Source organism: Manis pentadactyla, chromosome 3 (assembly GCF_030020395.1).
Source record: "Manis pentadactyla isolate mManPen7 chromosome 3, mManPen7.hap1, whole genome shotgun sequence".
NCBI classification, from domain to species: domain Eukaryota; kingdom Metazoa; phylum Chordata; class Mammalia; order Pholidota; family Manidae; genus Manis; species Manis pentadactyla.
In genome coordinates this window covers 169,184,991-169,202,176 of record NC_080021.1, presented here as the reverse complement: position 1 = coordinate 169,202,176, position 17,186 = coordinate 169,184,991, and the positions used below count along the sequence as shown (strand labels likewise).

At 33.3% G+C, this 17,186-nt stretch overlaps 1 protein-coding gene across 5 annotated transcripts in view; it reads right to left on the bottom strand.

Moving 5' to 3' along the window:
• Positions 1-17,186, bottom strand: part of CCDC171 (coiled-coil domain containing 171) — a 369,406-nt gene that overhangs the window by 151,990 nt on the left and 200,230 nt on the right. For all 5 annotated transcript variants that reach the window (XM_057498705.1, XM_057498704.1, XM_057498703.1 and 2 more), the window contains 2 exons: positions 845-1,071; positions 196-378 (listed from right to left, as the gene is read on the bottom strand). In XM_057498705.1, the coding sequence (XP_057354688.1) occupies positions 196-378; positions 845-1,071 (410 nt within the window). The remainder of the gene's footprint in view (positions 1-195; positions 379-844; positions 1,072-17,186) is intronic.

Here is a 17,186-nt window from a genome sequence, read left to right as displayed (position 1 = left end):
ACTTTAAAGTATATAATACATATTGTGGGGGGATTTTAGAAGGGAAGTTTTCTGAAGAAAAACCCTATTAATGGAACTTTGAATTATTTGAAAAAACAAACATAATAACGGGTTAAAAGAAAAATTTAAAGAAAACATATGCATCTCAGAGGAGAGCTCTCCACAGCCATAGCATTTTAAATCATATATACTTACAGACTGCTTAAATTCATTTAATTGCATTTGGAGGCCCTGGGCTTTGTCAAGCTCCTTTTTCATTTCATTCACATTTCGTTTGAATTCTGTGACCTCTAAGCGCAAGGAGCGGCGCTCCACTTCTGCCGCATGCAGTCTTTGTGTAAACCCAAGTATTTGCTTCTGCAATAATGCTGTGCTTCTCTGTTAATCAAGAGGAATTTTACAATCAGTAACTACAGATTTACTAATAAATCAATAGCAATGACTCCTTTACCAACTTAAATGTAACAAATTATACAGAGAACAATACCAGCTATTACTAAAACTAAGAGGTGAAAGCTCTATTTTCTATGTGACCTATAATTTGACTTATATGAAATGAATAACTGGAGAAAAGAAATGACCTAGATGGCTAGAAAATGGAAATGACATTTGTTTTTGTCTCATACAATTTTGTTCTACTTACAGAGAACAGTAAATTTAGATTTCACACCGGAATTTTTGTATTTTGGTATTTTGAACACTTAATTGGAAGTGCTATTATTTATTGCATTAAAAGGTATGTGAAACCTAAAGGAAATCTAGATACATTCACATACAACTAACTTAAACTACAAATAAGTCTGACAAGTCCTAAAGTCACTGTTTAATGAAACTGCATACATACCAAAATGGGCACATGGCCACGAAGACCGTATTTCAGAGCCAGTGTATTTACTTTATGAAGTCCACGGGCCAACCTTCGAACCAGGGAATCTTTTGCTATGTATGTAATACTCCTGCTACTATGTAAAGGTATACTGTCCATTGCCAAACTAATTTTATCCATGAGTTTTGCAAAAGAATTCTTGGCTGCACCAATGAGTAAATGTCCACAAATTCTGGAATTTGGATCTTCAAAGAAAGAAAAAAAGACAGAAAAATGTAAATTGTTTCTTGTTCATTTTACAACACTGCCAATCACAACACAATGAAATTATTTTCTCAATTATACTATTTCCATTCACCTGCATTAATTCATTCACAAAGTCCACTCCCACATAAATTTCCACTACAAAGAAAGGAATGCAGAAAATAGCTCACCTACTAAACAACATATCTAAAGAAAATCTGCATTCATTAGAATATGTCATTCATACTGAACACTATGACACAAAAAATACATCACTTTTTTCTTCCTCTTAAAACCTAGCATAAAGTCATTTCCTATTTACAACTACTGAAGCTTGCTACCTTAATGTTATACTATTTATATTCTCAGACAAGAAAATTTAATTTGCCTATTCCAAAGCAATTAAAATTTTACAACTACAATTACTTATTTCCCCACAGGATTTCGGTAATCATCCTTCTCGTAGAATGGACTTAAGGTCCCAGCATATCCAACATGACTGCTTACTTCTAGATTCATCAGGTCTGTAATTAATAATTGTGTTTAATGTTGATAAATAAAATTGTCAGTGTGCTTTCTACTAATTGGTATTTCAGATAATGGTTAATAGGTTTATTTATACCTTAATAAAAGTCATGTAATTTAGTTTTCCCTCTGCTAGGCAGGTCCTAATCTGTCATTACTTGTCTTATGATACTATCCATGTAAAATGACACATGAAGAGAATTTTAATTCAGTAGTATGCTATTCTACATTTTACATTTTAAAAGCCTTTGTCACTGGAGTTAACTTAAATCTTGTCTTTACATCACAAGCATATTTGGCTAGTTTTATCCAATAGAAAAATGTTTTATAATTCTAAGGATATGTATAGTTCAACACTATGAAGCAACATGGACTTAGGGGTGATCTATCAGTGGTTTTCTAAACCATAAAGAACCATCTCACAGTGGCCCTGTGTTCAAAAATTTGAGATTTGTTTTATTTCTTTTATTAAAAGAAATAAAAGGAAAGGTAAAATTTTAAATTTATACAGCAGTTGGAATTTGAAAAACACATTGTTTAGAAGTTACACATAAAATAGAAATTGTTAATTGAATAAAAGCATAATATTCCCCATATAGAATTTATTTCTATTAGTTATTGATGCATTGAATTCTAAGAATATAATACAAGGTAATATAAGTTGAATTCTATATTCTTCTCATAGAAACACTGTCTGAGAAACCAAGGACAAAGGGCATATGAGGTATGGTTAAAATACACAGCTCCTTTGTCAACAGGTTATAATGAACAGATACAATGCAGAACACTGAGTTTAAAAAATTACTATAGTATGCATTTAATAGGTGACTGATGAGTGAATGAACAAGCAGTAAAATTTATTTTACCTATAACATTCAATATAATACACTATTCCAATGCCCAGTATAAGTATCCCCTGTTTCTACAACTGGCTTGCAGCTCTTCGGCTCTGTCTTTTTTTCATCTCAGGAAACTCTTTTTATCCTTACTGTGCCAGGTTAGGATATACGAGTATTTTTTAATGTGTTAGATGGATCAATTATATTTCTTTTTTACTGCCTTAGCAGCTGCAGCAATGCTAAATACAAGAATGTATTCAATAATACCAAGAGAAACTAATTAATATTAATTTTTATTGTATATCCAATGTTATTTTTTCAGTTAAACAAGATGGAAACTCATTGTTTTACGAAATTTTCAGGAATATGAAAGTAGCAAAATTTTCTTTTTTGTTAAAAAAAGCCTTTAAAAGAAAAATCAACTACAATTAAATTTTAATGAGAGGTTTTTAAATAAATCATAGAACCATGTTTATAGACCCTGGGCAGTCTGAAAGGTGAAATTAAGTGACAATCACCACCACTAAACCAGTATTACAGGATATGTGAAAGGGACATCTGTACATGGGAATGTTCTTAAGCCTAAATAGATTCCACCAGTGAAAATAAACCCACAGTAAAGGTAGTACATCAATTACTTACCAAGCAAGTATGAAATTAGAACAAAAGTAGTAAAACCAACTATACACAAACTCAAGGAAGGGATACAGAAAAAAATGCAGATGATGACATCTAATACATAAAGTGTGAAAGAGAAAGGAGAAGAAAAAAGAAGTACTTGTAGATTGTGTTTGAAATAGAGTGATTATCAACTTAATATGGACTGTTACATAGTTAGGAAACTATCGATGAACCTTATGGTAACCACAAACCTAAAGCCTATAATAGATACACTATTTTTTATTACTCTAATAGAATTTATTCTAAAATAAATTTTTAAAAAAGAAATCTAATCACAACACTAAAGAAAATCATCATATAACAAGACTATGAGATAGGAAGAAAGAAACAGAGAGGAACTACAAAAAACAAACAGAAAACAATTAATAAAATGGCAATTTTAAGTACACATCTATCAAAAATAACCTTAAATATAAACAGACTGAATGCACCAATCAAAAGACATAGGGTGGCAGAATGGAAAAAGAAACAAGATCCATCTATATGTTGCCTACAAGAGATTCATTTCAGACCCAAAAACATACAAAGACTGAAAGTGAAGGAAAAAGATATTTCATGCAAACAATAGGGAGAAAAAAAGCAGGAGTGGCAGTACTTATATCAGACAAAACAGACTTCAAAACAAAGAAAGTAACAGGATACAAAGAAGGATGTTACATAATGATAAAGGGGTCAATCCAACAAGAGGATATTAAAATTATAAACATCTATGCACCTAACATAGGATCACCTAAATATGTAAAACAAATACTAGCAGAACAAAAGGGGGAGAGACTGCAACACACTCATATTACGGGACTTTAACATTTCACTTATATCAACAGACAGATCCCCAGACAGCAAATAAATAAGGAAACAGAGGCACTTAACAACACATTAGATCAGATAGACTTAACAGATACCTACAGAATATTATACCCCAAAGCAGCAGAATATACACATTTCTGAAGTGTACATGAGACATTCTCCTTAATAGATCACATACTAGGCCACAAAAAGAGCCTCAAAAAATTCAAAAAGACTGAAATTATATCAAGAAACTTCCCAGACCACAATGGCATAAAACTAGAAATAAATTACACAAAGAAAACAAAAAACCCCACACACACATGGAAGCTAAACACCATGCTTCTAAACAATCAATGGATTAACAAACAAATCAAAACATAAGTCAAGCAATACACGGAGACAAATGAAAACAGAAATGAACAGCTAACATCATACTCAATGGTAAAAAGCTGAAAAATTTTCCTCTAAGACCAGGAAAGATACAAGGATGTCCACACTTTCATTCAACATAGTACTGGAGGCTCTAGCTAGCAAATAATCCTAAAATTCATATAGAACCACAAAAAACCCCAAATAGCCAAAGCAAGCCTGAGAAGGAAGAACAAAGCTGAGGGGATTATGCTCCCCAACTTCAAGCTCTACTGCAAAGTCACAGTAATCAAAACAGTTTCGTACTGGCACAAAAACAGACCCATAGACCAATGAAATGGACTAGAGAGCCCAGATATAAACCCACACATATATATCAATTAATATATGATAAAGGAGCCATGGATACACAACGGGGAAATGACAACCTCTTCAACACCTGGTGTTGGCAAAACTGGACAGCTACACATAAGAAAATGAAACTGGATTACTGTTTAACTCCATACACAAAAATAAACTTGAAATGGGTTAAAGAACTGAATGTAAATAATGAAACTATAAAACTCTTAGAGAAAACATAGGCAAAAATCTCTTGAATATAAGCATGAGCAAATTTTTTTCCTAGACATACCTCCTCAGCAAGGGAAACAAAATAAATATGAACAAGTGGGACTACACCAAACTAAAAAGCTACTGTACAGCAAAGGACACTATCAAGAGAACAAAAAGACAACCTAAAGTGTGGGAGAATATATTTGTGAATAATTTATCCAGTAAGGGGTTAGCATCCAAAATATATAAAGAGCTCATATGCCAAAATATATAAAAAGCTTATATTATATGCCTCAACACCAAAAAAACCCAAATAACTCAATTAAATAATGGGCAGAGGACCTGAACAGACATTTTTGCAAAGAAGAAATACAGATGGCCGATAAGCACATGAAAAGATACCCCAATCACTAATCATTAGGAAAATGCAAATCAAAACCACCATGTGATATCACCTGACACCAGCTAAAATGGCCACTGCCCAAAAGACAAGAAATAACAAATGTTAGCAAGAACGTAGAGAAAAGGAAGCCCTCCTCCACTTTAGGTGGAAATGTACATTGGTTCAGCCACTGAGGAATGCAGTATGGAGGTTCCTCAAAAAACTAAAAACAGAAATACCACAGGACCCAGTAATTCCACTTCTAGGAATTTACTAGAAAAATTAAATCCCTTATTTGAATAGATACGCACCCCTATGTTTATTGCTGCATTATTTACAATAGCCGAGATATGGAAGCAACCTAAGTATTCATCAATAGATGAATGGATAAAGAAGATGAAGTACATATATACAATGGAATATTATTCAGCCATAAAACTAGAAAGAAATCCTGACATTTGGGACAGCATGCATGGACCTAGAGGATATTATGCTAATTGAAATAAGCCAGGTGGAGAAAGACAAATGTCATATGATTTCACTTACTTGCAGAATATAAAAATAGAACAAAATGAACAAAATAGCAGTAGACTCATAGACACTGAGAAGTGACTAGTGGTTATCATGGGGGAGAGGCTGTGGTGATTAAGTGGAAAGGTGATGGGGATAAAAGGGTACAAATATTCTCAATCATAATGTAAATTGGTCACAGGGAAGGTAATACAGCATGGAGAATACAGACAATGATTTGTAACATCTTCCTATGCTGACAGATAATAACTGCACCAGTGGGGGTAAGGATTTAATAATGTGGGTAAGTGGTGAACCACTATGTTGTATACTTGAGACCAATATAAGATTGTATATCAGTGATACCTCAATTGAAAAAATAAGAATAGACAATTTAAAAAAAGATTGTGTGTCAACAATACTTCAAAAAAAGAAGTTAAAGCACAGTAGTATTCTACAAGGCATTATTTTGAATTTTAAGAAATGGAAAAGAGGCCTACACTCTAAGTTCCTCACTGCTGACTCCCAATGAATTATAGTAAAAGCACTAAATGATTTATGCTTTGATAATAAGTGTTTTCAAGATACACTTCACACTATACTGTATAGAGTACAACTAATGCAATATTAAATAAATGAAGAAAAATTCTCTACTGACATGGTTGTAGAATTATTTGTATGAGAGAAATGTCATTAAAATGTGATCATGTCTAAACTTATCCATTGTTTTAAATGTTTGACTTGTTATATTTAACAAATTATTGTTTATGTTAATACATCTGTTAGTCACTTTTCCCCAGTTAATAGCATATGTCTTTCAAGAAAGAAAAGGACTTTATGTTCTGCCATTATTTTCTCCAATAGAAGGGACAATGTTGTATACCTAAGGTTAAAACATTTGAAACAAATACATAAAGAACTGTTTCAACCAGTAGTTCTAAACCTGTGGGCTATGGATCTCAGGGAAGAAGGCAGGGGAGGCTGAAAAGTTATTTCAAGAGTCCCACCCTTTTCACTGCAATGACTATTGCCATTTTGATCTTTATTTGGCCCTAAAAATTATACACAGCATGAGTAATATATGCTTATGATGTTGTAATAAAATTCAAAGTCCTTTAAAACATCGCAGAAGTCAACTGTTACGAAAAATAAACAGTCATGTGGGAAAAACACAATCCACAATGTGTTCTCTTATTAAAATGGAGTCCTCACACTCAGAAAGATCAAGAACTAAGAACACTGAACCGTGAAGTGATCTTCTAGAAGGCATAATACATGTCATGTTGGACATCAAATTTTTCTATGTAGAAGAGATGAAAATCATTAAGTCACAAGTATACACTGCTGCAAATGTAATTAAAGCTTCTATAGTTCACTTTACAAGGTAAAGGTAGGTATCCCTCCAAAAATACCAGAATTCTCCAAGTCTTTTATATTTAAAACCTACTGGGGTTAAGTTTTTTGTTCTAAAGTCAGTGAGTTCATCTTTGGTCAGGCCAACGTATTCAATAAAACTTACATGAAAAGGAAAAAGGATTGTGAATCCATGCTTCAAATTTCATGCCATCTATTTGAAAGTTCCTGAAAGAGTAGATCTTAGAACTTTTCATCATGAGGGAAAAAAAAAATTACTATGTATGGTGACAGATTTAACTAGATTTAATTATTGTGGTGATCATTTTGTGATACATACCAATAATGAATCATTATGTTGTACAATTGAAACTAATATAATGTTATATGTTAATTATACCTCATTTCATAAAAAAGCAACATTCATAGCAGTATTATTTACAATAGCCAAGACCTGATGTCCATCGATAGATGAATGGATAAAGAACAATCTATAATGGAATATTACTATTCAGCCATAAAAAAATGAAGAAATCCTACCACTTGTAACAACATGGATGGACTTTGAAGGCATTATGCTAAGTGAAATAAGTCAAAGATAAATACTGTATGATTTCACTCATATCAAAACAAAAACAAAAACAAATACAAAACAAACTCATAGAAAAAGAAATCAGAATTGAGGACACCAGAGGTAGAAGGTGGGAGGAGAGGGAACTGGAGAAAGGTGGTCAAAAAAGGTGTAAGTTACAGTTGTAAGTTAAATAAGCACTGGGGGTGTAATGTACAACATGATGACTAGAGCTAACTCTGCTGTATGATATACATGAGAAGTGCGATGAGAGCACATCCTAAGAGTTCTCATCACAAAGACAAAAGATTGTTTTTCTTTTTTTCCTTCTTTTCTTTTTGTATGCATCTGAGAAGATGGATATAGCTGAACCAATTGTAACCATTTCACAATATATGTAAATCAAATGATCATGCTGTATACCTTGTAAAGTTGTATGTCAATTATTTCTCAAAAACTGGGAAAAAAACTGTTAATGAAGTTCCTTTTATCTTCATAGAATCAATTTTTTTCATTTAGTCAATAAGTATTTATTGAGCATCTATTATATTCCAGCCACTTTTTTTAATGATGTGTAATTGATACATAACATTATATTAGTTTCAATTGTACAACATAATGATTTAAAAATGTACTATTTTGCAATAAATATATTCCCAGAAATAGAATTGATGGGTCATACAGTAGTTTTATTTTTAATTTTCTTAGGATCCTCCACACTGTTTTCCCCAGTGGATGTACCAATTTCCATTCCCCCCAACAGTGCACAAAGCTCCCTCTTCTCCATGCCCATGCTAGCATTTTTTTCTCATCTTCTTGATGATAGCCATTCTAACAGCCATGAGGTGGTATCTCATTGTGCTATTAATTTACATTTCCATACTGACTGGTGATATTGAGCATCTTTTCACATACCTGTTGGCTTTTTGCATATTCTCTTTAGAAAAATGCCTTTTTGGGTCCTTTGCCCCCTTTTTAATTGGGTTACTTGGTTTTTTTGCTATGGAGTTGTATGAGTTCTTTATATATTCTGGATATATACTTTTCAGCTATGGTTTGCAAATACTGTTTCCATGACATACACTGTCTTTCATTTTGTTGATGGTGTCCTTCAATGTGCAGAGCGTTGTAGTTTCACTTCTTTTTCTATTGTTGTTTGTGCTTTAGATGTCATATCCAAAAAATCATTATCAAGATCCATGTCAAAGAGGTTTATTCCTATTTTCTTCTAGGAGTTTCATGGTTTCAGGTCTTGTCTTTAAGCCATTTCAAGTTAATTTTTGTGAGTGGTATAAGATAGGGGTCCAGTTTCACTCTTTTATATATGAATATCCAATTATCCCAGCACCACTGATTGAAAAGGCTGACTTTTCACCATTGAGTGTTATTGGCTCTCTTGTCAAATATCAGTTGACAATATATGTTTGGGTTTATTTCTGGGCTCCTGATTCTGTTCCATTGGTCTATTTGTCTGTTTTTATGCCAGTACCATACTGTTTTGATTACTACAGCTTTCTAGTACAGCTTGAATTCTGGAAGTGTGATGCTTCCTGCTTTATTCTTCTTTCTCAGGATTTCTTCAGCTATTCATGGTCTTTCATGGGTCTGTATAAATTTTAGGACCATTTTTTCTACTTCATAAAAAATGTCACTGGAATCTTGATAGTGATTGCACTGGATTTATAGATGTCTTTTGGTAGTATTGACATTTTAACAATATTAATTCTTCCAATCCATGATCATAAGATACCTTTCCATTTATTTGTGTCTTCTCCAATTTATTTCATCAATGTCTTGTACTTTTTAGAGTAAAGATATTTCACCTCCTTGGTTAAATTTATTCCTAAGTATTTTATTGTTTTTGAGGCTACTGTATATGGGATCTATTTATTTATTTTTCAGAAAATTTTTTGTTAGTGCCAGTAACTCTTTTGAAAGAGTTCTTAAGTGTTTCCAGTTGCTTACAAGTTGCTCTTTCAAAGAAATAATAAAGAATTTTGTATTTAGGTAATACTGGAAAGCAACATAGACTTGAGAATATAGAAGCTCACTTGGATGGATAAAGAATTACTAGGGGCAGAATTGTCCTGAAATTTAGCCAGCAAAATGGCACCAGTATCCATATATACACAGAAGACTGTGATTACATGTCACGTATGTGATGGATCTCACAATAACTGATTAATAAAGATGAGCATAAACTATATCTGGAGAGAGCAAAAAGTGTATTATAGTATGTATGCATCTGTGATTTCTATTAGTAACAAAGTCACCATGCTGCCAATATTATCATGGTCTGTCATCACCATTCATAATTGAATAAATGTCAATGTTTGTTTAGTGGTTAGTGAAACAAGACGTAATTTTTTTTTCATTCAAGTCCACAGACACTCTCCATTCCCAAATTCTACCCATGAACCCTTTTGAGAAGGGTTCTGTGGACCAAGGTTAAGAGACCCTTTATCAAAAGAACATACTTCTCAGTTTTAATCTATATCCTTGAGCCTCTGCCTCTGTGTCAACTTAATAAGAAAGCCAAATACCTGGACTACTCAGAGAACTATGCTCAAATATTACATTTTCAGTTTTTAACTGAAAATGAATATAAGTAACACTGACCAACAAAAAATCTTCTGAATCTATGAAGTAGTTTTGAAAGATAGAAATTGTGATGTTATTCAATATTTCCAATATGATAATCCATGTAATAAGTTCCTCTTAAGGTTTAGTAGCAAAAAAATAGTCATTCCCATCTGTTTGGAGACATAAGAGAGCATCTCACATCTGAGAAAACAAGAAGTTCAGTTTAAATGCAGGTTTATTAATGAGAGTACTGGAAGGTGAAACTGTGCATATAGAGGAAAATCAGATCAAGAAGGTTCTCACATACCTTGCTCAAGAATTATTTCATACAGTAAGAAATGGGGAACAATGATGCTGGTGATATTGAGGACAAAGGTATGTCACAAACCAAGCACTGCTTACATGCATTAGCTCATTTAGCATTCACAAGAGACCATGTGATGGTACTACTATTGTAGCCATTTAAATTAAGGGAGAGGAAAAGAATAATGATAAATGCTTTATAGAGTGACCCATTCATATTGAAATATGTACAAAACAACTTCAAAGAAGTATACATAAATATTAGTCATATACCTGGATAGGGAGATTTATAAGAGATTTAAATTTACTTCCTCATAGTGTTCAATGCTTTATAAATATTCTACAATACACTGCTACTACTTGTTACTTTTATAACCCTCCTCCAAATTATTTATTTGCTAAATATAAGACAGATAGACAGACAGACAAATAGAACAGCACAGTGTGCCTAAGAATGGAAATGTGGTCAGTCATTAGCTGTGTAACACATGCAAAAAATAAGGAGTCAAGACAACAGTAATGAGACTAGGATAAAAAATAGACTAATAAGATATGTAGTATACAGAGAGTAAGTGTAAGAATAAGAATAAATTATGGTGACTCCCAGGTTTCTATTTTAGATACTACTTTGGATGGCCATGCCAATTACAATGATAGAAAATTTAGAAGGAGGTTTTGGGATAAAGAAGATAAGTAAAATTTTGAACATGCTGAGTTTGTGGTATTATTAGCCTTCTCATAGAAAGCTAGGTAACATAGGATTTAAGCTGAGGCATTAACTAGGAGGCCACCTCTAAAACCTTGGAATCTCTGCAGTAAGTGAAATGTCTTTATGGGCCCCCAAGACCACACTTGACAGTTTATACTAATGAGATAAGTCACAGTAAGCTTATGCTAATGACAATACTAAGGGTAAGGGTTGGCCATGTCAAAAAGACCAATCATGTGATTAGAGGTTGGGGCTCTGAATCACAATGGTTTAACCTCCAGGGAGAGGAAAGAGCTAGAAACTGAGTTCTACCATGTAACCAGTGGTATAGTCAATCACATCTATGTGTTGAAGCCTTAATAAACAGCCTGGGCTCTGGAGCTCCAGTAAGCTTCCTGAGTTGACAGTATTCAGTGTATATTGTCATAAATTGATGCTAGGAGGATAACTTGTCCTGAGACCAACAGAAGTTTCATGTCTGGAACCTACCAAGACTTTCCTATGTGTCTCTTCTTTGGCTTGCTATAATGAAATGATAATTCTAATACAGCACTTCCCTGAATTCTATGTCATTCTAACAAATTATGGAATCTTAGAGAGTCCACAGGGAGCCCTGAATTCATAGGCCGCTGACCTGCAGTAAGAGTGTCCCTGGGGACCCTGAACTTATAGCTGGTGTCTTAAGTGAAAACAGTCTTGCGGGGAATGTTTTCCTGCCTGTGTGGTTTGGCCTGTGGGCTATGTGACTCCCTCTTTATGAAATTCCTGAAAAGAAAGAACTAAAGTGACAAAAAAGAAATCAGTGGTTGTCTTGGGTTAGGAATAGGTAGGGGTAAATGACTGAAAAAAAATTGAAGAAAATGCTCTCTGTATTTTCTTATATACATTCTAGTGTACACAGTTTTTAAAACTCTTTCAATTTTACAGTTAAATAAGTACATTTTATTGCACATAAATTATACCCCAAAATATTTGACTTAAAAAGAAGAGACAAAGAGTCCTATGTCTGATATTATTGAGAATGTTATTCATTCTATCACATCATATCCCTTTTTATTAAGAGCTACAGGAAAATTCCTATCTAATCGTAGTCCAAGAACATTTTTATTTCTCCTAAATTTTGGGGGTTATTTTAATGGCATAACTGGCAACTGAATCAAGAAATTCAAATCGGAAAACAAGTGTATAGGTCTTCCTAGTTGGCTTTTCAACATCATTACTGACTTAAACTTGCTTCTATTTTCTTTTACTTAACTTTTTAATGGATGTCATATAGTTATATTTTACAAATACCTGTAAGCTGCCATAACTTTTTTCTGGAACAAGGTAGGAGTAAAACATTTCTAAATATACACATCATATTTTAGCATAGATTTGAGGGGAAATGTTTTCTTCTTTTACAAAATGTTTTCTTCTTTTTCAAGAAACCTTTAAAGTTCAAATAAATATGCTAAGGTTCAGCTTAATATTAATATTAGTTAGTATTAACTATTGTTAATAGTATTAACAAATATATCTTACAAAAGTTGTTACACTGGAATTTTACATAGTCATGAACTCTTGTAGGGATAAATTATCCATTTAAAAACATTAAAATTATGATAGGCAAATAAATTTTAATTGAAAAAACAAACTACCTGTTCACTATAAAATTCTTTCAACTTGTCTGTATGCCTGAAATTTTTGATAATAAAAATGTTTGAAAAAATATGGGAAAATGCAAAAGTAATAATAAAAAAGAAAAGAAAAAAAAAGATAATTCAGTAAGTTAAACATGGCTCCCCAATATAGATACTAGTATCTGAAATACCAAAAATGACACATCATCTGATTGTTCTTGTTTTAATTTTCAATTTTAGTGAAGTTATGTAAATAACACAATCATCTGTAAGTTACTCCTTCTCAAATTTTACTGTGCATATAAATTATCTTAGGATCTTATTAAAATGTAGACCCTGATTGAGTAGCTCTAGAGTAGATGGAGCCTGAGATTATACATCTCTAACAAATTCCCACTTAATGCTGATGTTGCTGGTCCACAGACCACACAGAGTAGCAAGTCCCCTTTTATTATTTGCTAGGATTCAATAAAACCTTAAAGTTTTAAAATATATAATGACAACTACTTATTAATACCAATATCTTTACCTCTGTTTTGGACTTCCTAAGTGTGAAACCTCAATGTTAAGCTGAATACAACAGAGATTTCTGAGTTTTACCTGAAAGAGTTGCTATGACCTCTAGAAAGTTAACTCAAAGTATACAATGCAAGGAAGTTCTGAGTACTAATAGCAGGGGCATGTATATTTGGGTCATCTATCTCCTAGATTATTAAGATTCGGCTGCAGAGGAAATGTGTAACCAAAATGTATGAACATTCTATTCATATCCACCTACTTCCATATTTTTCAGAGATTTTAGGCAAATCAGCATATTTGTTCCTACCTTGAGAAATTCATTCTGCACCAGGCATATGAAAATGTTCAGCTATCTAAAGGGTTCCTCAGTCCATTCCCACAATGATTGATAGCCTAGCCCTTCAGTGGAAGTAACATTCTCCCCTGTTTGAGGTAAATGATCTCTTGCAGGCACACCATTTGGATACCTGGAAGAGGTAATTTATCTCAAATGGGCAAATATTTTAATGAAGGCAAGAAGGTTGCCACCTGTCCAGTATTTACAGAGGCAACATGGAAACTGGGGTCTTTGCCCACTGCCTATAAATACATCATCAAAGTTTAAGAAGTTAGCAGGGGCTTTTAACCACCTTAGCACTTGCTGAGCAGTGAATTCAAGCTACCATTACTGAACTTCCAGTGTCATGAAAAAGTAGGAAGTAATAGACCAGTTCACCTGAGACAATGGCACACAAGGAGAGATAAAACAACAAGCATTTTTTGAACAATCACATATACAAGGGATTCGGCTGGGCAGGTCACATTTATTCCTAATAACCTTATGTCCTAGGAACTTTTCTTAGCCATATTTTACAGATGAAGATTATGAGGCTGAAAGGGATTAAGTACTTTTCCCAATGTCACTCATAGAGTAGGCAATGGAACCCAGATTCAAATCTAGAGGCCAATTTTTAATCCATACTCCACTATGCATCCAACATGTTGAATTTTTCTCTCCTAAAGAGGTAATTGTATGTGTATAATTCAGAACTTACTCTAAAAAAGATAAGCACCTCATTTTTAAAGAGTAATTTGCTGACTTTTTTGTAAGCCTTAGAACAAAGATAACACATTCCAATTACTATTTAATGTATCAAAAACTACTACTTGGTATCGACATACATATACTAGTTTTCCTGGGACAAACAAAAAAAGTGAGTGATGCCATCCTGACATGTAAAATGGTTTAAATTTTCAGCAAATTCTTTAAAAAGAAAAAGAAAGAGGGAAAGCACAGAAAAGAAAAATCATAGTTATAAGAAGTGTCCTCTTTCATTTCAGAATTTGAAGATTATTTCCTAAATAAACTTTCCCAAGATTTTGTCATTTCAACTTCCCATTTGGCTGAAAGAATTAAGATACTGCTCATAATATTAGATGATTCAAGACACAATGACTAAATTACAAATCAAGGCTGAACTGCTATTCCTGATAACTCATAGGATGCAAAGATCCCATTGTGAACTGGTTAAACAAATGAAACGCCCAACTGGATAAATATTACGTCAGACATTAAAAATCATTCTCTAGAAGAATATTAATAGAAATGGAGAAGAATCCTTCAAAAGCATACCTTTTTTAAAAACTAAAGCTATGATAATATGCCATAAACAAAGCACAGCATCACTTCCACAATTTTCTTGCCAAAATATATATAAACTGAATCTAACCATGAGGAAACATCAAATAAAAATTGAAGGATATTCTAAAAAAATTGGCCAATAATCTTCAAGATAATAATGTCAAGGAAAGACTGAGGAACTCTTCCATATTGAGGGAGATAAAAGAAACATGATTTAATGCAACACATAATCTTAAACCAGATCCTTTTGCTGTAAAAGACATGATGGGACAACTAGGGAAAGCCAAGTGGGGTCTGAATGGTAGTCATATATCAATGTTGGTTTCCTGAGGTTGACCACCGCACTCTGATTATGTAAAAGAATGTCTTTCTTTGAAATACACAATGGAATATGAGGGAGTAGTGGGGCATCATGTCAGCAACTTGCTGTCAAATTGTTCAGCAGAAAAAGAGGTCTCTGTTGTGTACTTGCAGCTTTTCTATAAGTTTGAGAGTACTTGAAAGTAATTAAATGAAGATATAAAACAGTATGTAGCCTATGACATCATTTGTATCACCTGTTTTCCTGTTAGTGAATGAGTGCGTGGCAGGAAGGAAGGAAGGGAGGGAGAAAGGGTGAATGGATTGAAAGAGATAGAGGGTTAAAATAAATTGGAAGAACACATCAGAACATATGCAAATGTCAATATAAACTATTCCTATATGATAGGGAAATATTTTCATCTTTAGTTATTCTCTGATTTTTTTCAAGTTTTCTGAATTGATTAGTTTGCTTTTACATGGAGGCAATCAATGTGGAGGTAGTTTGTTTTTTAAAAACTGAATCTTCTGTTGCAAACTTTGTTGATTAGCTGATCCATTCCACCCCAAACCCTGCTCTTTTGTCAATTTCCAGATAGTCATCTAGGGATAACCACGTGCTCCAGCTCAGGCCAGTAAAACAATAGCAGAAGACTGCTGGGGGCCTTCTGGGGAAATTTTACCTTTGGCAGCCACATACCTTCAAAATGCTGACATCTTTCTAGAGATATAATTCACATACCATATAATTCACCCATTTAAAGTGTAGAAATCAATGCTTTTGAGTATATTCATATAGTTGTGCAATCATTCCCACAGTTAAGTTTAAAACATGTTCATCACCCCAAGTAGAAACCCCCTATCCATTAGCAGTCACTTCCCATAACCCACCAGACCCTCCCCCACCTTAGGCTGCCCCTAATATACTTTCTGTCGCTACATTCGCTTAATCTGGACATTTCAAATAAATGGAATGACACAATATAGGATCTTTTGTGACTAGCTTCTTTAACTGAGCATATTTTCAAGGCCCATCGTGTTGTAACATGGATCAGTACTTCATTCCTTTTTATGCCCAATAATCTTTTATCATTTGGATATTTATCCCCTCCTCAGCTGACAGAACATTTATTTGCATTTGTTGCTACTTCAGGCCATTATGCATAATGCTGCAATGAACATTCATGCATAAGTTTTTGTAAGGATATGTTTTCGCTTCTCTTGGATATATGCCTAGAGTGGAATTGCTGGGCTCATATGATAACTCTGTTTAGCATTTTAAGGAATTGCCAGGCTCTTTTGCAAAGCAGCTGTATCATTTTTCATTCCCAGCAGCGATGTATGAATGCCTTCACATTTTGTCCTTTCCTTTTCCTTGCTGCCCTAACGCAATCCTGATGCCTGAAAGTAAAGTAACCGGCTTAAAACTAGGAGGCTTGAAGATGCTAACTAAGAACAGCAGAGCAGGAAGACAGTCTGGATTTCTACCTACCTCCAGACTTTCTATTACTAGGAAAGAAAAAACTCTCTGTGATTAAGTACATCAAAGTAGGGACTTCTTTTAATTGTACAGAAAGCAAACCTGTAATGCATTCAAACATACAATGTCATGATATTCAGAGGAAGACATTTCTACTTGATCTTTATATACTAATTTATAATTAAACCATGTTTTAACAAGTTAGAGCTGTATGTGATATGTAAATACATAAGCTAATGTAATTTATGAAATCATTTGATCTACACTAAATTTCTTTGAAATTGTTTTGTTATTATTCAGTTAATGCAAAAAATCCTAATAATGACCAATGTTGAACTAAGAAAGGTAAGCAAACCAATAAACAAAGACTGTTCTCAATACTTTACAAATTAACACATTCATGTCTCTAAAC